The sequence below is a fragment of the Pongo pygmaeus genome, chromosome 17, assembly GCF_028885625.2.
Source record: "Pongo pygmaeus isolate AG05252 chromosome 17, NHGRI_mPonPyg2-v2.0_pri, whole genome shotgun sequence".
NCBI classification, from domain to species: Eukaryota; Metazoa; Chordata; class Mammalia; order Primates; family Hominidae; genus Pongo; species Pongo pygmaeus.
The window spans coordinates 64806810-64828814 of NC_072390.2; the positions used below are offsets into that span (position 1 = coordinate 64806810).

General features: G+C 44.6%; 1 protein-coding gene across 3 annotated transcripts in view; it reads right to left on the minus strand.

The window, feature by feature from the left end:
- MYO5B (myosin VB) overlaps window positions 1-22005 on the minus strand; it is a 367801-nt gene that overhangs the window by 156458 nt on the left and 189338 nt on the right. For all 3 annotated transcript variants that reach the window (XM_054460695.2, XM_054460694.2, XM_063653662.1), the window contains exons 5-7: window positions 16278-16434; window positions 7344-7487; window positions 5494-5575 (exon numbers count right to left, since the gene is read on the minus strand). In XM_054460695.2, the coding sequence (XP_054316670.2) occupies window positions 5494-5575; window positions 7344-7487; window positions 16278-16434 (383 nt within the window). The remainder of the gene's footprint in view (window positions 1-5493; window positions 5576-7343; window positions 7488-16277; window positions 16435-22005) is intronic.

Below are 22005 nucleotides of genomic sequence, written 5' to 3' on the forward strand. Positions count from 1 at the left end.
ATCCACAATGGCAAATGGGAGAGAAAACTGAATAGTACAAGAAAATTATACGACACTGACAGAAATGTGCTGCTGTATTTATGTAAAATTGGCTTGGGAAACATATGTTAACACAAAAGGCATATACGTCACAGACAGTTCAATTTAATAGGATTCATCACAGATTTGTTTTTAAAAAGATCTGATACAAGTAAAATGTATCCCCACCCTAGAACCGGACTTCCAAGACTTACATAATCTCAGTCTGACAAGCTCATTTGACAAATGAGAAACAGTGATGTGCCCGAGGTGACAGTTTTTTTGTTCACTTGTTCTACAAAGTTGGGCACACCTGAACTCTCTGGGGACATGCACAAATGGAGGTTGATACCCTTACATGTGTGCTGTCATCCCCCAGCTTAACTCTTCTTCAGTCAGGCCTCTGGTAACAGCCTAGGGGACAGCTGGCAAGGAAGGGCCCAGGTGGTGTCTTAAAATTCAGAGCCAAGCTTAGAAGAGGACACAAATGCAACAAGCCCTGGGTAGTATCTGCCCTATAAAGAGGACGGCAGAATTAGCGCTTAGGAGGAAGCAGGGCTTAAAAGTGAGCATTTAAGGCAACAATTGCATGTAATCGAAGTTACCCTTAAAAACTGCTTAAATCTTTCACAAGATATGGTACTTGTATGGTTATCCTGCCTGGTACTATCCTGCCTGGTACTTCATGTTCTAAGTGTATAACGTTTGGTTTTGATAGGATGTAAAAAGGAGACACTAGCCGAGTTTCCTTTTCCCTGAAAACCCTAAATTCTTTTCCCTGGACCTGAGCATGCAGGGCTGAAACACATTAGCTAAAGGTGTTTAGATGCAGCTTCACTGCAACTCCCAATGCTCTTTCAACACCTGTCCTTGCAATTCGATCTCAAGAATTTCTGAAGTCTCTCTCCTTTCTCCATCCTGATTGCCATTGCCCTTCAGCTCCATTGTCAGAATTGTTGAAAAAGACACTACTTCAATCTCTCTGCTTCTGCACCCGTCCCTTCGAATCCACCTCCAAAATGCTAGTATGTCTGATCATACCACCCCCTCCGCTTAAAAAGCCCTTTGAGAGGTCCCACTGCTCACAAAGCCAAGGTCAATACCCTAGGACAGCCCCTGGCCCTTTTGTGAAGTGGCCACCGCATACCCTCCAGACTCATGGCTTATTCCTTCCCCATCTCTATGTTCCAGATACACCAGTTTCCTTATTATCATGCATCAGCTCTTCCCTCTGTCCATGCCTTCAGTGGTCTCTGCCTACCTCTCCTTCCTCACCTCCCCCCATGTCCCACCTTGCATCCTATGCTCCAAGCCATACTGAGCTTTGCCCATTCCTCCAGTCCATTATGCATACATGGACAGGCCTAGCCAAGGAGAGACAGAACTCAACCCTAGACCCCAGTCTGACTACACAACCTGAACTATGACCACCAGGTGACCCTGCCCACAGACACAAATAATCAAAACATCAGTTGTACTCTGTGAGTGAAGCTTTCCTGGAGGAGTAACAAAATCTGAGGACCAGTGGCCAAGGCACTTGAACTGAGAGAAGAAGGACTCCAGCCCTGTGGTTACTCACAGCCTCGGCAGAAGCACATTTTAATGAGGAAAACCACATCAGATCTTTGTAGAAGATAGCATTTTAGCTCTTTCTTACCTAATCACTCAGCAAGCACCAGTACAGAACAATACAACAGTTTCAAAGGCTTAATAAAATTACCAATTATTTTTTCCCTTTACACTCACCTTTCAAAGTATCTCATTTGATTATTTTTACAGTGTCCACCGAAGAAGACCGTCTATATTATTTACTCCCATTTTTCAGAAAAGCAAACTGAGTAACATGGGGTTTAAGGGGTGCCCAGGGTCACCCAGGGTTTGGTCAGGCCTGGGATTCCATTACTTGATTACCCTATTGTAGAAAAACGACAATTTATCTATGGCATCTCATGATTTTGCCACAAATACAAACTAACTCATCATCAAGTGTCAGCCAAACACATCAGAAAGAGTCACATGAGACTCCAAAGGAGGAGACTAGACTTCCATATTGGAAGGAAGGCATTTTCAGCATCTTTCGAAGACCTTTCATTGTCAATAGCCAAGGCCCTACTGCCTGATGTTGCTATGAATCAGACAGACACCCCGTCTTCCCAGATCCCAGTTCCCAAAGTCAGGCCCAGTTCCCCAACTCAGGCCCAGCTGGGCAACTTCCTCAGGCTGAGGCTTGTTACTGCAGGGGCCACCTGGATCAGTTACAGCATTTTCTACTGAATGATCTGAAACCAATCAAAATGATCATCTTTCCATATGCGTTAAGGTCTGCAATCAGCTCCGTCACATCACTCTCTGGACCCTCTTAATAAGACACATCCAAACAGGACTCAGTCTTCCCCCACCTGCTTGGCTTTCCTGGATCTCAGCCCTCCTTTCAGGCCCATAAAGCTGAACACTGACTATCCCATCCCAAAGCAACTAAAGCTGAACACTGACTATCCCATCCCAAAGCAACTTCTCTCATCCTCCAGTTTAGGTCTCTCTTTACCAAGAATTCCCAAGGAGAAATGTACCACAAACCTCCTATTAACTAGTTCAACAGGCAGAGATTGGATCAGGCAGTCAACAGAACACAGAGGAGAATGTGAACCCAGTGATTAGAGCACCGGACCACCAAGGCCATGGTTATGGGCTTGCACATCACCTGGGGAGGCTACGCTCTGACCTATGCAAGGCCAGAGAAGTTGTTTATAAAACTATCCATACAACCACGGAAATGAAAAAGAAGAAAAGGAATTTACTTCTTATCCCCTAAAGGCTGTATTTAAGGGAAAATGGGCCCATTACAACTGGATGTACCACCAGAAATTGGTGTATCTGGAAGACAGAGATGGGGAGGAAATAAGCTGTGAGTGGAAGGTAGAGTACAGCTACTTCACAAAAGGGCCAGGAGGTTATTCTAGGGTATTGACCTTGGCCTGTATGGTTTTTACCATCATTTATTCACACCTTAACAAATTATTCATTGGACTTTAAAAAAAAATCTTCTCTTGAGGTCATTTTAAATGCAATGGCCCACCAACAATGGGGCAGAAGATGACTGTGGACAACTGGATGCAAATCTGCACCCTCCATTCTCAGACAAATGCACAAAATTTACACCAAGCCAAGGGTTCCTGCAGAGACTTGTGTGCATTTGAATTGCATGTTTTGGGTGAAGAGGAGGAAGAAGGATATGAAGCAGGTCCAAATATTCACTTAGAGCCCTTGGCTAGTCCATGTATTTGCTCTTTTCAGCTACTCGACTAGGGTTATTAGTGGACCTAAATGCCAAGCTTCAGGGCCCTCAGCCGATCCACCCATGAGGCCGAGGACAGCCTGACACCAGAGCACAAGCGCTCGTCAAAGGCTCTTGTTTCACTCCAAAATATTCTCAGAGGGCACATGAAGGTGAAAGAGTGGGGGAAAAAACTGATTAAATTGGGTAGTTTCAAGCACTGCATCCTGGGGCCCATGCACCTTGCAGAGGCAGGGAATAAGTGGAAATCATGTTTAACCTCAATATGACTAATGTAACTGAAAAAGAAATTTAGGAGGATTTCTTCCCCATTACCTTAGAATTACAATTGGGACAAGTGATCCAAATCATCCAGATGGGTCTTGCCAGTATTTGTTTATTTTCTACAAAACTGACCTGAGGAAAAAAAAATTCACCTCCTGCAAGTTGGCCCTGAAAACCCTGCTAGGCCTATGTTCTGCTCTGGGAAGGAAAGAGGAGGATGGCAGTGGCCCCTAACATGGAGGCATACCTGGCTGCTTGAGACTGACAGCCACCCTCAGAGCCACAGGCTCCAGCTCAGGACAGTGTGAAAAGAGTGCTCAGCACCTGTTTTGCTTAGCAGGGAACACATACTCCTTGCCCTCAAGGATTTTATCATGTTCATCGTGTTCCTGGGAAAATCAGACTTGCAAGCACTGACCAGCTGGAGAACAGGACAAAACTAACAATGGACGTCAGCCAGAGTTTTCTCCCTGGGGTCCCAATTTAAATATTACTTCCCAGGGGGAGCCTCCCAGCCCTCCTCAGCTCTGCTTCCTTCAGCACAGCCCTTAGCACTCTGCATCATAATTGACAAGCTAAGCAGGGTAGGACCCACAACTATTTTGCTCAATGCAGGATCCCTGGGGCCTAACATGGCCTGAATAGAGTTTGATGAACAAATGCAAGAATTATTGCTAAGTTGCATGGTACAAGCACTGAAGATACAGGGATTCATAAGCAAGTAAGAGTTATGAGGGCAGACTTGCGCTGAAACCACTTGATGGATTTCAGCTACTGGGAGCACAGGTGGGTCTGGTGCTGGACTCTTAGGATGGCCAGGATTTGGATCAGAGACAGCCAAGCCTCAGAAGTCTGTTTCTTGCACAGCTGCACAAAGACCAACTACCCTGTTTAGACACCCGGATCTTCATACCATCTGCTAGTACTGGACCTCCCCACATGCCCCCAAAACACAGACAGCAGGACAGGGACGGGAAGCGTGGCAGACACCAAGACGCTGCTGGGCTCAAGGCTTGCCCTCTTTACACATGTGTCTGAAGACTCAGCAGCAAAAATCAGTCATTACCTGATAAGGCCCCACACAGAGAAGGGCCAAAGGCTCCAGACCCAAGGAGAGCTGCTCTGTGGTATGGAGTCAAGAACTAAAGCCTGCTCACTACTCCACTGGCTCCACATCAATAGCCTCAAAGCAAATGAAACTTGCTAACACCCCTCAGGAAGCAGCAGGAGTGGAAACAAAGGGTGGTGCTCATCTGATGGGGATGATGACAAGGTGCCTTATCCCCTCAGCCTTTGTGGAGAGGCACTTTGGGTTGCTCCATCTCTCTCCCTCCAGTGAGGATGTGCTAGAAGCTTCCATGCCAGTCCAGGAGAGATCAGACAGCCTGGCAGTCCAGAGTCTCACATGCCAAAGCCCCCTCTTATCCTCTGTGGCCATGCCATACTGCATCCATATGGCTCTAGAGCCACCCCCGCTTTATCTCTGCTCTATCCTCACCCCTTTCTCTTTGCCTCAATGCTTAACTATGAGTTAAAACATGCTGGTTATGATTACATGATGTATATTACTTTTATCTCTAGATTCTTAGGTTTGGGACACACTTCCTATGATGCTTAAAGTGCAAACATATCTTTCAGGATAATAAAACATGAAAAGACTTCCATGCCATGCAAAACACTTTTCCACCCCTACCTCTTATCCTCTCATACACCTTCTGTGCCAGGTGGACTGCGTACAATTAACCTTCTTTTACTAATTGAGCAGTGAAATTTAGAGAGGCCTAGGGGTTATGGCCACATAAGAGGCAGAGCCGAGACAAGAATCCATGATGGAGGGCTTTGAGCAGAGCCCCCAGCTGTGCACCCACTGGAGCAGTAGCCCACCCCAGAGGATAGGCATGCACCTGTTAACTTACTTAGTGCAAGCTCTTTAAATTCTGGAAGACCGGCAGCAGCACAGAGCTGGTAAAAGATGTGGTAATTCCTCTCATCATCTGCCTGGAGGAGGAAGAAGTGAAGCAGTTTTAGGGCAGTGACCTCTAAGATCATTCCCTCTGCCATTCTAATCCCAGGGTGCTCCAGGTGGTGGAGGCTGAGCCCCCCACTCTTCCCAGTGTTTTCCTCCACACCTCTGCCACCTTCAATTCCCACTTTCCGACTTTCTATTCACTCTTATGGGGCCTTCTTCCAACCTGAGGATTTATATGTCTTGACTTATGCAAAAGCATGTATGTATTTTCTTTTTTCCTTCTATATAGGACATCATTGCTCTTCACAAATGGTGAGTCAGTCAATCAACAAATACTTATTTGGTCTTCTGTGCTGCTTGGTTGATGTCCCATGGATTGTCAGTTCCCTTCTGTGAGCTCCTGTTCTCCTCTGGGAGGCTCAGAGATAAGTGGAAGCTGTGCATGCCCATCAGGTCAGGCTGGGCAGACAGGAAAGGCCCACAAGTGAGACAGGACGTCTGGGGAACACCTGCAGCTGGACTGGCCTTACACCAGTGGGGTGGGTGTGGGTGTGGGGATTCAGGAGGCCTGAGCAAAGAGAGCTAAGGAAGAGGGAAGCTCCAGGGGTGTCCAGGAAAGAGCCATGACCAAGACATCAGACCCACACCCAACCCAGCAAGCTGCTCCCTTGGCTGTGGTGTAAAGCAGGATGGGGGGATTATCAAGCCAACCTGTGACGTACAGATAAAACACAGGCAAAAGCATGGGGAGCTGGTTAAAAAATTCATTAGATGTTTGCTATCATCAGCATGGAGATGTCACCAAGAAACAAACAGCTGAGGCAATTCTGAGGTCTCCTTAAAGGCAGCTAAAGCTTGACGACCAGGAAGCCATTTAACCCAAGGCAAGAGTCTGCCGCAGACTCAAACCAGGACCTGAACCATCATCTTGGTTCAGTGATGGGAGGGCAAAGGGAGCTGAAGGAGGACTTTTGTTGGCGTTATGAGTTGCACCAAGCCCACTAAAGTCAGGGTGGAGGAGGAGAAGGATTACAAAGAGGCAAAGAGTAGCTGGCAGGAGGAAATTAAAGGTAAGCAAAGAACAGTGAAGAATCAAGTCAGGTGAAAAGTGGGACATCTGGGAATTGAACAATGAGAACACATGGACACAGGGAGGGGAACATCACACACCGGGGCCTGTCAGTGGGTGGAAGACTAGGGGAGGGATAGCATTAGGAGAAATACCTAATGTAGATGATGAGGTGATGGGTGCAGCAAACCACCATGGCACGTGTATACCTATGTAACAAACCTGCATGTTCTGTACATGTATCCCAGAACTTAAAGCATAATTTTTTTTAAAAAGTGGGACATCCACTTATTTGAAAAGAAAACAAAGTAGGCAGCCAAGTATAATCTATTTTTTAAACCTACTAAATAAGGAAGTTTTCAGGAAACCTAAAACCCAGACTCTGTATTTATGACATTCCCCTGATAAGACTTTAAAATCCATAAGGAAAAGGTCTGTCTTGTCCTTTACTGTATCTTTGGTGTCTAGGACAGAGCTAACACATAATAGGCATTCAGTGTTTGTTGATTGAATCTAAAAACAGTACTGTATAAAGGTTTTTGAGATCTAATCCCTATACCATCTGAATGAACACTTACTGATAAAAGATAAGAACCAAAAGAACAACTACATTCAATTCCAGGCTCACAAGAGAGATTCTCTTTGGGCCCAGGGAGTGGGGCAGGGAGCAGAAGTAAGGTTAATTGTCCACGAGAAATACACAAAAGGGCTCAAGTCCTCTCACTCACCTGGAAGACCACTCTGGACTTCTCCAAGAGGTAGGTCCTCATGTTGGCCCCGATGATGTGGTACCTTTTGTCAAAGCCAATCTGGATGTACTTGCCAAAACGGCTGCTGTTGTCATTGCGGGTGGTCTTAGCATTTCCAATGGCCTGCACAGACCAGACAGACAAAGGTATGAAAAAAAAGAGGGCTTTCTTGATTTCAGGATTGTCTGTTTGTGGCAGCATGTGTCCCCTTTCTCTTCCTTACTTACAGAAACCCTGTTCTTGGGATGACAATGAACTGAGCTAAAAAAAACAAAACAAAAACTTGAAACTCTTCTTTTCCAGCCTCTTACTCCTGAGGATGGCCAATGAGAGTAATGAGTTCATTGGTGGGCTCTTCAAAGGGGACTACCCAGGTGCAATGGAAGGTGCGTCCCACTATCCCTCTTCTCTTCTTCCTTCTTTCTTGCCTGGAATGCACACGTGATGGCACCAGCTATAGCAGTTATCTTGGAACCATGAGGAAAAGGCCTAAAGAATCACAGAGACCTTAGCTGTGACATTCTTGAGCCACTAAAACAATACCAGTGCCCACTAGCTCTGAACTTTCTGGAAAAAACAAACCTTCCTGTACTTAATACACTTTGATCAATTCTACATGAGTAGTCAGCCAAATGTCACTCCCAACTGACAAATAATACCTTCCTAGCAATAGGCCACAAATCGACACTCCTTCCCACCTCAGGAAGCCATCATCCCTCTTGGTATTTCTTCTGCAGCATCAGGGTTACAGTTCAAAACACTAGACGATAATTTTTAAAATGAGTGGATATGGGACTAATTTTATCGTGTGAAGATTTGCTTCCTATAAAACACCATGTTGCCAATGCATTGGTAAAGAACACATTAATATTTAATCCCTTTCACATGCTTACATTTTTAGGTGGTAAAACACTTGAAAAACATCTGCTATCAGTTCTCAGTGGTCTAGAAAATTTGAGGCACAAAGAAGTTGAAAGAAAAGCCAAAATCCCAACCTACCCTTCAAGTCCCGCCCAGCCCAATACAAGCAGAAGAACTATTAGTGTCTCCTGACATCCCAAAACCACGATGCCTGGTGGCCACCTATTATTGACAAGGCTGGCAGAATAGTGAGAAGCAAAAGGTCACAAAGTTGACCTATAACTAATGCTCCTGAAAACATGCCACCATTGAGTTGTTACTGAACAACTGTTCCTGTTACTGAGACAAGTAGAGGGAGGCGCTGAGTAATACAATCACCCACTCACAGAAATCTAGACCCAGCTCTGCACCAGGGAAGCTGCTGAGCCCAGGACTGGCCTCCATTCACCACCCTCCGAGTATAGAGGATGCCAAGTTCCAAATGGGTCAAACTGTCCGTATTTCTATCCTACTGCCATAGCCTTAGCCTACAACATTGTCACCTCTTTCCTGAACAACTTCAATGGGCTCTCAATGGTCTCCCTGGTCCCACTCCCATCTTCTACCTGCTGTCAATTCTCCACTCAACTGCCAGGGTGATTCCTCTAGAATGTAAACCTATTATACTCCCTGTATATAATGCTTCAGTGGCTTCCACTGCCCTCTGAGATAAAACTTTCAAATCCTTAGCATGGCTTATGTGCTTGGCAGGAACCGACCCATCCCTGCCTCTAATCTTGCCCTTGGTCCCGGCTTCTAACAATCCAAACTCCCTTTTTCTTTCTCCAAAGCCCTACGCTCTCTCTGCCCTCACCCAAGCTTCCCATATACAGTTCCCTCTTTTCCCACAGCTCCCTGCACCTAGCTGACTCATCTTCCTTCAGGTCTCAGCATCGATGTCACGTCTTCAGGCAAGCAGGCCTTCCCTGATCCCGCGGCTAGGGGAGCACCTCCTGCCATATGCTCTTCCAGGCCCTACACTTCCCTCTTCTTCCCCTTAGCCCATATGCAGTTAACCCTCTTTGTTCATCAGGGCAAAGATTATACATCTGCTTCAGCACAGATTCTCTAGCACCCAGTACATGGTAAGCACTCAAAAATATTTAAGAGAAAGAGTAAATGAACCTGGGTTTCAGTTTTTCTCTTGTGAAATGTAAGTATTGAACTCCTTGTCCTCATACATAACTTGCCACTGCAAAGTCTTGCAAAAACCAGTTAGAGTCACAATATACACTTTTTACTTTAGGGTATAAAGTGTATAAAGCAACCTATATGTTAACAGACACAGTATATACCTCTGGAAGGAAGTGTAGGGGGAGAAAGTACAACCGTGGTATGTTGGATTGCTCTGAAGGGCATCTTGGTGCTTGGAACATGCCCAAGGTCAGGGCAAGGCTAGAGCCCAGCCAGCCTGATGTAACTCTCAGTCACCTAATTGGAAGAGTTTATGTCATCAGCTTCCTCCAACCAAAGGTGATGGGGACTCACGCTCCTGGCACCTACCAACTTTGTCATCTTAGCAGAGGCCTCAGTGTACCCACTTTCCTTCCCCAAAGAGTCTTAGCCTTTAAGGCCCCACAGGACAATGGCAGACTGCCAGACTTCAATAAGCCAATTTCTACTTGAAAAATGGAAAAGGAGGCTATATTTCCTAAAATGTTGGTAAAAAGCATTTCCCAGACCTTCAACATAAGCCAGGACCTGGGCTGGGCCCCTTATAATCTCATTTAATGCTGCCAAGAACCCTACAAGATAGGCATTACTAACTTTCACCACACTTATGGGAAAACTTAGGCTTAGAAAGGTCAAGTCACGTGCTTGAGGTCGCATGCTAGGAAGTGGCAACCCCAAGATAGAAATTCAGATATACCTGAATCCAAAGTGTGCGTTCATTCTACCTACATGGCGTCACAGCACTCCTCCATGCTGTCTCCTCCAAACCACTCACTACCGGACAGAAAGCCACCACACGTGTGGGCAACTTCTCACGGCTCAAATAGCCAAATCAAGTCAAAGGATAAAGATAGATATTTATCCTCACTTATAGCCTCTTTTTTTTTTTGAGACGGAGTCTTGCTCAGTCGCCCAGGCTAGAGTGCAGTGGCGCAATCTCGGCTCACTGCAAGCTCCGCCTCCCAGGTTCACGCCATTCTCCTGCCTCAGCCTCCCAAGTAGCTGGGACTACAGGCGCCCACCACGCCTGGCTAATTTTTTTTGTTTTTTTTTTAGTAGAGACGGGGTTTCACTGTGTTAGCCAGGATGGTCTCGATCTCCTGACCTCGTGATCCACCCATCTCGGGCTCCCAAAGTGCTGGGATTGCATCCTCACTTATATCTTTCTATGTAAAAGCAGGGAGAAGCCTCTCAGAAGATGCTAGAAAACCAACTAATTACTACGTGACCTAGTAAATAAAGCCTCAAACATCTACTTTCCAGTGTAAACTGTATCTCAGGGCAATTAAGTAGTTGGTGAGGGGACGTTTCTCTGCACAGATTTATTCAGCTAATACATGCAGGAGGTGTAACAGAATGACAATATCAGCATTTTGTAACTGCTGATGAATTAATAGATCTAGGCATAATCAATAGCTGCTCACATCACAAAAAGCCAGATTTTCTGTGCCTCCTAATGGAGGCCCAAGTACCACATCTTAAGGATTCCTGTTAAAAGCAAAGCAAAGCAAAACAAAACAAAACAGAAACTAAAGCAGCCTCTAAATTTTACTATTTCTTTACAGGAAATAAAGTGGACAAAGGCACATGTTAAACGATGTCATACAAATGTAATCAGCAAAGGCCAGTTTGTAGAAAATTCTAAAGGAGAAGCTCGTTCCAACAGATAAGTTTCAATTTCAAACTTTTAATTTCAAATTTCTTATTTTCTAAGATAGCAATAAGACCTCTTACCATATCTGAGATCATTCCTTGTGATAGCTTACGAAAACTTTGCCCAAGGTCTAAAGATCATTGCCAAAAGATTGGCCTTCCTTACTTTACTAGGCTACTTTGCAAAGTGATATGATAGATCTAAAAGTACTGGAACAACCATTCTGAAGGAAAATTGGGTATATCTAGTAAAACTGAACATGCATGCACCTAACAAATCAGCAATTCTACTTCTAGGTGTTACCTAGAGAAATTCTCACATAATTCAAGTTGGCAAGAATGTTCCATTCAGACTAATAATAAAAAAGAAATACAACCCAGATGTTCACCAGTAGGGAAAACATAAATAAAATGTGGTATATTCACACAATCAGATGCCATAAAGCTGTTAATAGTAATAAACTAGAACATAGCTCATGGATTAATAAAAAAAATGTAGAGTGAAAAGTTGCAAACTGGTTGATGGAATATGATATACCAAGTACATACGGTATAACAATCTTTTTGATGCATACAGAAATACACAGTGAAATAAAAATGGACTGAAATAATTTCAGTGTAACTGATTGTACAATAAAGAGGTATGTATCAAGTAGTATGAAAACACAGATAAGGAGCAAAAACCACCATGCCCCAGTATGGGAAAAGCTCTAAGAAGTGGAAAATTGAAGTGGATCTTAAAGTGAGCAGAATTCTGACAGTGGGAAAGAAGAAGAGATTCTATAAATATAGTGTGGACAAACGGACACGGTTATGTTACAAAATAAACAAGTTTGAAGTGGCTAAAGTATGTTGATACATGAAAGAAAACAGGAGATAAGATTGGTAAGGTGTATTGGGGGCATATTCTTGTAAAAATGGGTTAACAGTGTCTGGCTTTCTTTTTTGCCCTAAAAAGCGTGAACACTTAGTCAGGCACTGGTAAGTCAGCACTTAGAAAGGCCGAGGTGGGTGGATCGCTTGAGCCCAGGAGTTTGAGACCAGCCTGGGCAATGTGGCAAGACCCTGTCTCTACTAAAAAATACAAAAGGTAGCTGGGCATGGTGGTGCATGTCTAGCAGTCCCAACTACTCTGGAAGCTGAGGTAGGAGGATCGCTGGAGCCCAGGAGGAAGAGACTGCAGTGATCGTGTTCATGCCATTGCACTTCAGCCTGGGTGACAAAGCAAGGTCCTGTCTTAAAAAAAAAGCAAATCCTGAAAATAACATATCTGGTCTTAGTCATCATTTTTGCTAGCTTCACTCTAGCCTCCTTTCCTTCTTTCTTTTTTTCTTTTTTTTTTTTTTGAGATGGAGTTTCCCTCTTGTTGCCCAGGCTGGAGTGCAATGGCATGATCTCGTCTAGCCTCCTGTCTTTCTCCCAGAATAGAGGCATTCTCTGTGGCTCTCAGAGTTGTCTGCCTGCAAAGTCCAGTCACCCCGAGAAATGATGTGATATCTCTGGCCTAAACTTGGGTTCTATTCCTCCTCTAACAGTCTCTTGATTACCAATGTTCTTTTAATCAGTGCAGACTTGTGAACAAATCACTCCTGGGATGCTGACAAGCTCTTAAACAGAACAGGGTCAGAGAGTGCTGGTGGTGACAATAAATCATCCCAGTGCACCCCAACCAATCTCAATCCATCCTCAAGTCGCCTTTAATTCCAACAACTGCCACTTAGCATAGACCACTGGGATTTCCGCCTCCTCAGACCTTCAACTCTAGGTCTCCCCAAGAGGTGTCTGCAGCTGCTGGGCAGCCGACACAATGAGACAACGCTGTGACCATAACCGATTGCTTTGTTGGGAGGTGCCATCCTTCCCTAGGACGGGGCGGAGCAATCAATCAGTAATCAGCTATCTGTCCCCTGATTAAGACATGCTCTGTGCTGGTTATAACATTCTGAGCAGCCACAAAACTGACTGGGCTTCCTGATACAAGGTCCCAGATAGACTCAACTTCTGAAAAGTTATGTTTTCAGACTTGGGAAGTGCAAAAGCCTCTTTCTCTGCTTGGCAACAACCTTTCTGATCCTACTCAGGGTTCTTCCTGGCTATAATTCTTCCTTTCCGTGTTCATAGCCAAGACTTCTCTCAAACATAATACTTAATGACAGCTCAAGGGACAGTCTCTAGGATGACAAAATTCTCCATTTGATAGAAGAAACCCTCAGGACTTACATAATTTCCAAACTACTAATTTGCACAAGGCAGAAAATTAATGTTTTGAGCTCAAAGCACTGTAGCATTTATTTACATGACCATGTAAGGTTAAGCTGGTTCATGTACACACTCGTCCTTCAGACCTTAGCAATTGAAGCACTGAGCATATGTCTGTGTGTGCATGTTGCTTTTCATCTCTGCCGTGTCAAAGCACCCTGCATTCCCACAGCCTAGCAGCCTACTCAGGCTATAATGGATATTCCAAATGTTAGATAATGTCAGACCACTGTGATTTAAAAAGCATTTCCAAAGCAGATACTTTCACACCCACATTCACAGCAGCATTACGCACAATAGCCAAAAGGTAGAAGAATAAACAAAATGTGGTATGACCATGCAATGGAATACTGTTTGGTCATGAAAAGGAGCAAAATATTAATACATGCCAAAACATGATTGAACTTTGACAACATTATGCTCAGTGAAATAAGCCAGAAACAAAAGGATGAGTATATGACTCCACTTGTGTCGGGTACCTAGAATAGGCAAATTCAGAGAGATTACCAGGGGCTGGAGGAAGGGAGAATGGAGAGTTAATGTTTAATGGGTAAATAATTTCTGTTTGGGATGATGAAAAAATTCTGGAAATAGATGGTGGTGATGGATGTACAAACATCATGAATGTACCAAATGCCACTAAATTGTACACTTAAAATGGCTAAAATGGTAAACTTTATGCTATGTGTATTTTATGACAAAATTGTAAAAAATTTCCCCATGTCTCATACATGTTTACTAATGTGGTGATCTGCCTTCACTAAATTTCCAACATGACTAATAATAACTCCTTTTTTTCAGTCTCTGGAGCTCAAAGAGGCTTCTTGTCTTTCGTTTTGCCCAGAATAACTATTTCTAAAAGAAGTAGTACACTGTGTCTCCGATATCTTACTGCCTAAAAGATGGACAGAATCTTGAAACTTGGTCAAAGGACAGATCCTGCTTTCACTCTCATTTGAGGTAGAACATGAGGTTAATTGTGGAGCAGATGTCTTAGCTGTTCAATATAGGCATAGTACATGGTCTAAGGAGGCCAAGGCCACAGTCCACAAACGGCTTCTGACCTGGGCCATGGCCATGCCTCAGTTTGGGGCTCAGACTAAATGCCGGAGTAAATATGCTACCAATGAAATGTCAGAAAAGAAGAGTCAAATTATGGTAAAGCCATTTATTAATCTATGTTTGCAGCCAATAAGATAGTTCATAAAAAGTTGAATGATATGGGGACAAGGCTTATGCTATAATAGTTAGTAAAAAAGCTGGAAGAAAATATACCAAAATGTTGGATGATTATCAGCAGGCTGTAGTATTAAAGGGGATTATTTCCTTTCATTCTTTCATATTTTCCAGTGAGCCCTTCCTATCTTGTTAATAGGTCAGTGGTTCTCCAAGTGTGGTACCCAGACAGGCAACACCAGCATCACCTAGGAACTTGCGAGAAATGCAAATTTGGGGGGCCCCTCCCAGACCCCTTCTGAATGAGAAACTCTGGAGTGGGGTTCAGCAATCTGTGCTTTAACAAGTCTTACAGGCAATTCTCAGGCACCCTCAAGTTTGAGAAGCACTGTAATGGAATAAAAGTTTTTCTTTTTATCTGTTTAGTACAAATGCCTTCAACTGTATTCACCATTTCCCAAATCTTGTAAGAACAAATACTGAAACTTGCTTTTCAAAAATTCTTAGTGAACAGGTTGTATCCTATTACTTAGCAGAGAATTAAAGTCCTCCAAGTAATGCAACTCTGAAAGCAGGAGATTTTGCCTGGATAATCAGTGAACCCCTATGAATCAAGACTCACAATTTACTCCTGCATTTGATAAAGGAAGAGAGAAAGAGGGGACTGGGGAAGGTCCAGGCAGATTCTTGTTTCCCTAAGCTCCAAAATCATCTGAAAGACCAAACCCCATGGTGACTTGTGTCTTAGTCGATGGGGCTCAGGGCTCCGCATGGAAACCTGATGCTATCTTGGCAGCTTGTGGCTCAACTAATGTCTTCTTACTATTGTAGGTGTGATGATAGAAGGGAACTGTCCAATTAGAGATGGACTAGACAGACATAAAACAAAGGGACTGCCCAGGGCTGGCAGAAGGGCCTGCTCCTAACAACTGTAACCAAGACAACAAAGAGCTTTAGCTTCAAAGGTGGGGAATGAAAGCTGTCCCAGGGACTACAAGGCCATTTCATTCTAATCCATCAAAACAAAGGTTTCATACAGAAAAGGGAGAAAAAGAGACAGCATTCTGATCCTAAAGCATGCTTAGTTATAGCAAGATCTAGTTTTTAGCAAACTTCTCTGGCCTGTAGTTGTGTCAACTGCTCTGAGCCCACCCTAGCCCAGCCCCTATCATGAAGGCTGAGGAGTGAAGACACAGATGGGGCCTGCCCTGGCCAATTCATGCCATCATAGGGAACTGTTTTCTGAGAAGCTTCAACAGATCCTAGGTTATCACATACCTTTTGGCTTTACCTCCCCACTAAAAAGATAAGATGCCCAAATACTGTGGGTTGAAAAAATATTCTATCTAGGCTTCCCCATCCCCCATGAAAATTGCCTTTCTGATCCAGCAGGCCCTCAAAACTTCTAAGAGTTTCGGTGGAACACTGATTTCTGACACGTGATGTCAGCAGGGAAGGGGACAGCAACAGAGGTGGAGGAGGTCGGGAGGGACAGTCACTGTCACTACAACATTCAGCAGAGTCAAGGGACATGGAGAATATGAGGACACTCTACCCAGTACTGGGAACCTAAAGACACAACCAGGTCAACATCCACGGTTTTAGAGGCACCTTGGTAACTTTTCCTCCACAGTGGACAGAGGGCTCTCAGGGAGAGGTGTGAAGGCTGCCACCCAGGCTTGACACCCAGCAGTCTTGCTGCCAGTGGGAGGAGCTCCAGCCAGGAAGGCCAGGACACTTAGAAGGCTTTACCTCCATGATGGGACTGGATGCCAGCACCTTCTCTTCGATGTTGGCTTCACTGGCCGAGCCACCAACGGTGGCAAAATAGCGCATGGCATACTTGGCTGACACCGTCTTCCCGGCTCCAGACTCCCCACTGACTATGATGGACTGATTCTTCTCATCTCTGGAAGGAAAAAAGCTCTGATAAGTCACTGGCCATGGAAAGGCTCTGCTGCCATCCAGGGACTCTGTCTGACAAGGGCCTGAGCCTCACCGGGAGCATCTCTCCTACTTTAACGGATAAACGCAGAGGAACAGTGTAAAAATAGTCTGCCCTCCCTGACACCTGCAAATATCCTGAAAGCAGGAGGAAGAAAGCAATTCTAACAGGGCACATACCTTCATTTATGGCCTAGAGCGAGAGTGGTGCAGACAAATGGCCACTCTCCCAAGTTCCATCTGGGTGCAGTGCCCCTAGATCACTCCCTTACACACATCCTTTAAGAATTCACAAGCACACACAGACCAGGTGTGGTGGCTCACACCTGTAATCCCAGCACTTTGGGAGGCCGAGGTGGTGAGTCATGAGGTCAGGAGATCGAGGCCATCCTGGCTAACATGGTGAAACCCTGTCTCTACTTAAAAAAAAAATACAAAAAAATTAGCTGGGTAATGGTGGCACACGCCTGTAGTCCCAGCTACTCGGGAGGCTGAGGCAGAAGGATCGCTTGAACCCAGGAGGCAGAGGTTGCAGTGAGCCGAGATCATGCCACTGCACTCCAGCGTGGGCAACAGAGCAAAACTCCGTCTCAAAAAAAAAAAAAAAAAAATTCACAAGCACACACTTTCAGTTATATCATCTCCCCTTTGTTTCTCTAACATTTCCATCTTGTGTCACTGTATACATTACAATTTTTTCAAAAACACGGATCTTTTCTTCTCCTCCTGCATTTGAGCCTAGCATGCCAGCAGACACAGTTTTGAACATTTTTGTTCATACAGGTAGGTCACAAAGGGCATGCTATTAGCCACCAAAATAACCTTGCCTGAAGTTTCTCAGAACTTTGATAAAACTATCAATTTCAATAAGTGGGATCTGAGTCAGACAGAACAGAGGGCAGAAAGAAGATACTCTACATCAGATAGAAATACCTCTGTAGTTATCCCTTTAAAACAGGTAGTAGGAAGACAGACAAGCAATGGAAAGAACAGCTCAGTGGGTCTCCAAGGAACATGGATGTCCCTAGCAAGCCATAGAAGCTGGTGGAAGGAGGGCCAGGCTGGTGCCAAGAGACCCAGGTTCTAAACCTGTCTTCATTTGGAAAAGAAGGCAGTTAGATTAGATGGATGCTCAAAGCAGGGAGTGAGGACAAAAGTTTGGATCGCAGTTTTGGGAAATGGTTTGTAAGTGCTATATTCCACCACCTACCTCCCATTCACAAACCCACTGTCAAGGGGGCAGGCACTCTGCTTTCACTCCCCAGTGTCTATAACTGTGCCAGGCACAAAGTACAAACTCAATATATATCACTAAACCGGAAGCAACTTAGCTCTCAACTAATCTAATTCCCTTCTTTTCCATATGAAGACAGGTTTAGAACTTGGGTCCCCTGTCAGCCTGGCCCTCTTTACACCAGCTCCCATTGCTTCCTAGGGCAGTGTGGGCTAGAAAAGAACAGAGAAGCACCACAGGGGCCTGCCCTGCCTTGCTAACTGTCAACATGAGTAGGCTGTAGCTTATCAGCACAGGGGAATGAATGTCAGCCTCTCTTCTGATCAAGGCTAACAGCTGGAAACATGGTGCGATGATACAAGGGAATGGCCCAATTAGAGACGGCCTAGACAGAAAAGCAGCAGGCTGGAGGTGGGAGCCGAAGGCAGAGTCATGAGGTAGCTGAGATGAAAAAATCCTTCACTATGAGCTGCTCTTCAAGGTCAGCAAGAAGTGTCCCAGCTCATACAAACGGTTAGCAATGGGGACGGACCTGAGTGGATGTGGGTGGCTAGTACACACTGTTGAGAAGACAAAGCTGAAAAAAATGTATATTTCAAATTTGATACACAACCAACTACTTGAAAATGTATGTTGAATCCTACCCAGTATTTGGGGGATAGAATTACCAGTGTCTTTCTGAGATCCCTTGTAGTTCTAGGACATCATTGTAGTCAGAGCATCTGCTTCTCTCTCCTTGCTGCTGTGAAATCTCGACACTGAAAGGTAGCCTCTAAAGCAGCCTGGGGATGTTTATATCGCCTCTTCTCATTTAATTTTATAATACATCCCTAAACCTAGAGGATAATGACAGGTGTCACCTCTAATCTTAATATCTTCATTATCAAGTCCTTAGAGAACTGCTCAGAGCACAACCATCCCAGGCAAGTAAGAACATCACAAGTTTGGCATTGTACCTCTGAAACAGACAAGTTTGATACCATCTTTAAAACTTCCTGGGTATCTGCAATAAGGAGAACTAGATTATAGCAGCCACACCCAAAAGTATAGAGTTATGTCCCAAATTTGTGTGTTTAGCCCCAGATAAATGGATAAGTTTAGAATGTGTCTAAGCCTTGATCCTTATCAAAGAACCAGTTAGAATGCAGAAGTATATACTATCCCAAGTACTTAATAAGGATCCCGGGGAAGCAACACACAGATGCCAGGAAGGAATGAATCCCATCAGTGGAGGAGGGGAGATGGGTAAGTGCTGCCAGGCTCCTGCATCAACACAGCACACACAAGATGCTGGACTACAAGGAGACCCAGTTGACAGGTTACACTCGGCAGAGACAAATGAGGCACACACCAGTGATGCTTGTCACTGTTCACCTACGGCGTCAATAAGGGAATTCCCCTGCATATCACTGGGGAGTGGCTGGAAAGTCATGCCCTTTTCAGGAAAGAGAGCAACTCATACAAGATGTGGAGAAAAAGTGGGCTCTTCTGAGGGGGTAAGTGGCCAGGAATCAAAAAGGGGTGTAGGTCACATGACAACTGTCAAGAATTCAAAAAGAAGGAATCAAGGCAATGGAACAGTAAAACTGGCAGGATGCAAAAGGCAAATTTTGGTGTTCTGATAAAAGTGGACATACATGGCTAAGAAATTTATCAAGAGTTACAAAAAAAAAACCACAAGTTTAAAAAATCTTTACAATTGAGGCTCTTTTGGGGAACAAGTCTTGGAAATCACCAATAGTGCTAATTCTGCCTAACTTCACGGATGTTAGATCTGATGCTGATATGTAGGCTAAAGTCAGATAAATTCACTTCTTAGACCAACAAGCACCATTCAACAGCTTCCCTAATTCAGAGGTAAAATGTCTGGAAAAATTGATGATTTTTACTTAGCTTTACTGCACTTCTTTTGCACATACTAGGCACTTCCCTCCCTAGCCTAGAGTAGGGCTGGGCATGTGCCTGTAGTCCCAGGTACTCAGGAGGCTGAGGCAGGAGGATTGCAAGAGCCCTTGAGTCCAAAGGCTATGATAAGCTATGATCACACCACTGGGCAACAGAGCAAGATTTCAACTCTTAAAAAAAATAGAGGAGGGGTAGGTGCACATTAGGCATATACGCACTATTCTGTAACAGCCTGCAAAGTGCAGCGTGCAGCAGCTCTCCCACTGTGTTCTATGTACACATCCACTTTCCTGGAGCTGGAACCCCAGAAATGGACATTAAAGACAGACTTGAATTTGAACCTCGGTCGCACCACTGATTAGCCATCTGACTTTGGACAAAGTAGTTAACTTATTTGACCTTCAGATCATCTCAGTTCAGTCTGTTAGAACTCTGATCCCTGAAGCCCAAGCTCTTCTAAGTAGTCACCATGATTAAGATACCTAGGTCTCTAATTCATTCTAATACTCCTGCCAGATTAAATTGCTAAAGCACAGTTCTAATCCCTTTTTTCGCACTCATAAAAGTTAAATAACTACTCATTGCTTATCAAATCAAGTCTAAGCTTTTTAGTTGAGCATGTAAACCCTTCTACAATGCATACTCCTAACGCTAAAACCCTTGATAAGTATGGGGTTTTGTGAAAAGGACACTGGGGTTGTAATCTAAAGGATCTGCCCTGAGTCCTGGTTCTGCTGCCAACAAACTCTTGGTAAGCCACTTACCCACATTATAGAGAATACTTCCCCATCTTATATATTTGCTGCAAGACTGTGAGATGATCTCTACATGTTTTTGTCTGTTTTTTGATACAGGATCTCACTCTGTCACCCAGGATGGAGTACAGTGGCACAATCACAGCTCACTGCAGCCTCAACCTCCTGGGCTCAGGCAATCCCCCAACCACAGCTTCCCAAGTAGCTGGTATCATAGGCATAGGCATAGGCCACCACATCTGGCTAATTTTTCTATTTTTTGTAGAGACGGGGTTTTGCCATGTTGTCCAGGCTGGTCTTGAACTACTGAGCTCAAGCAATCTGCCCACCCTGGCCTCCCAAAGTGCTAGAATTACAGGCTTGAGCTACCACCTGGCCTATATTTCTTATAAGATGATGGTATCGAGGTTCAACCCAACAGGACTACTTGTCTTTAATGCCCACACACTTTCCCACCACTGCCATTTCTGGTATTCCCTCTACCTGAGGTAACCTTCAATATATATGCTTCTATGCAGTCTTGTCCATGTCCAATGCCTGGACAGTCTGCCCTGACTCCCCACCCAGGCATCCTAGAAGGCAATTATTTCACCAGCTTGTAAAGTCCCCCATTACTTGCTTTGTCCTCCTTTTAAGACCTTGTCATATTTCGCCTTCTTTTGAAGTCAGTCCCAGTGAGGTCATTTCACTTGCTGTGTGACTTTGGGTTGCTTCTGTTTTCTGGCCCTCCATCTTTTCATCTCTAAAGTAAAAGGCTGTGACTTGGACTTCCCAAGTGATACTGCCTAACTTTGACATTTGATGATCCTCTGACTAAAATCCTAACAGGAAGTAGGGGTAGGGAAAAGCTTAGTTTCAAACTGTGGCTATTTAGGGCTCATTAAGGGGGAGATGTTTGTAAGCACAGAATCTGACCCAATGTCCTTCAAAAATATAACCAATGTGTGGCTTCATCCATTCACCCCAATGACTTGGCTGGCAACTTGCATCAATCCGCTTTTCAATAAAGCCACCTCTCCTGAGCCCAGTGAAATTCCTTTCATTTAGAGGAAGTAAACCATTGGCAAGGAATTTAGTACTCAGCCATGATTCAGGTCCACATGTTCTTCAGAAAGTCAAACAGCAAAAGGCTCTTGAAGGACTTAGACAAGAGTACAGGAGCCTGAGGTAAGGAACTTAGCCATTCTGCAGCTTCCAGGCAAAAGACCTGACAACCAACACATCCACACACACACCACCTCCCCAGTTCACACTGGCCCCCTTCTGTGACACCTGAGAGGCAGGACTTAGCTTCTGCTAAACTACCCTAACTCCTCCTAGAAGTTTCCCACCAAACCACTGCAGTGCTTTAGGCTGATGAGCAAGATCAAGCCCTTCCTCCTCATTTCTGGGTGGGGCCACAGGGAAAGAGAGTGATGCAGGTGGTTGGCAGGGCACCTGAGGTCACTCTGCTCAAAGAAGAGGCCTGCTGATCAGCCAGGGAGGCACCCAGGGAGCTCTGTTTTGAGAAATCCCACTAAGTGTTATCTTATTTGGGTTTCCTGAGGGGCGTAATTTGTCACCTGTGGTCTCCCAATCAGCTATATGTACACAGAACCCACACGGCAGCACTACTCAAAGCATCTCAGAGATGACAAAGCAT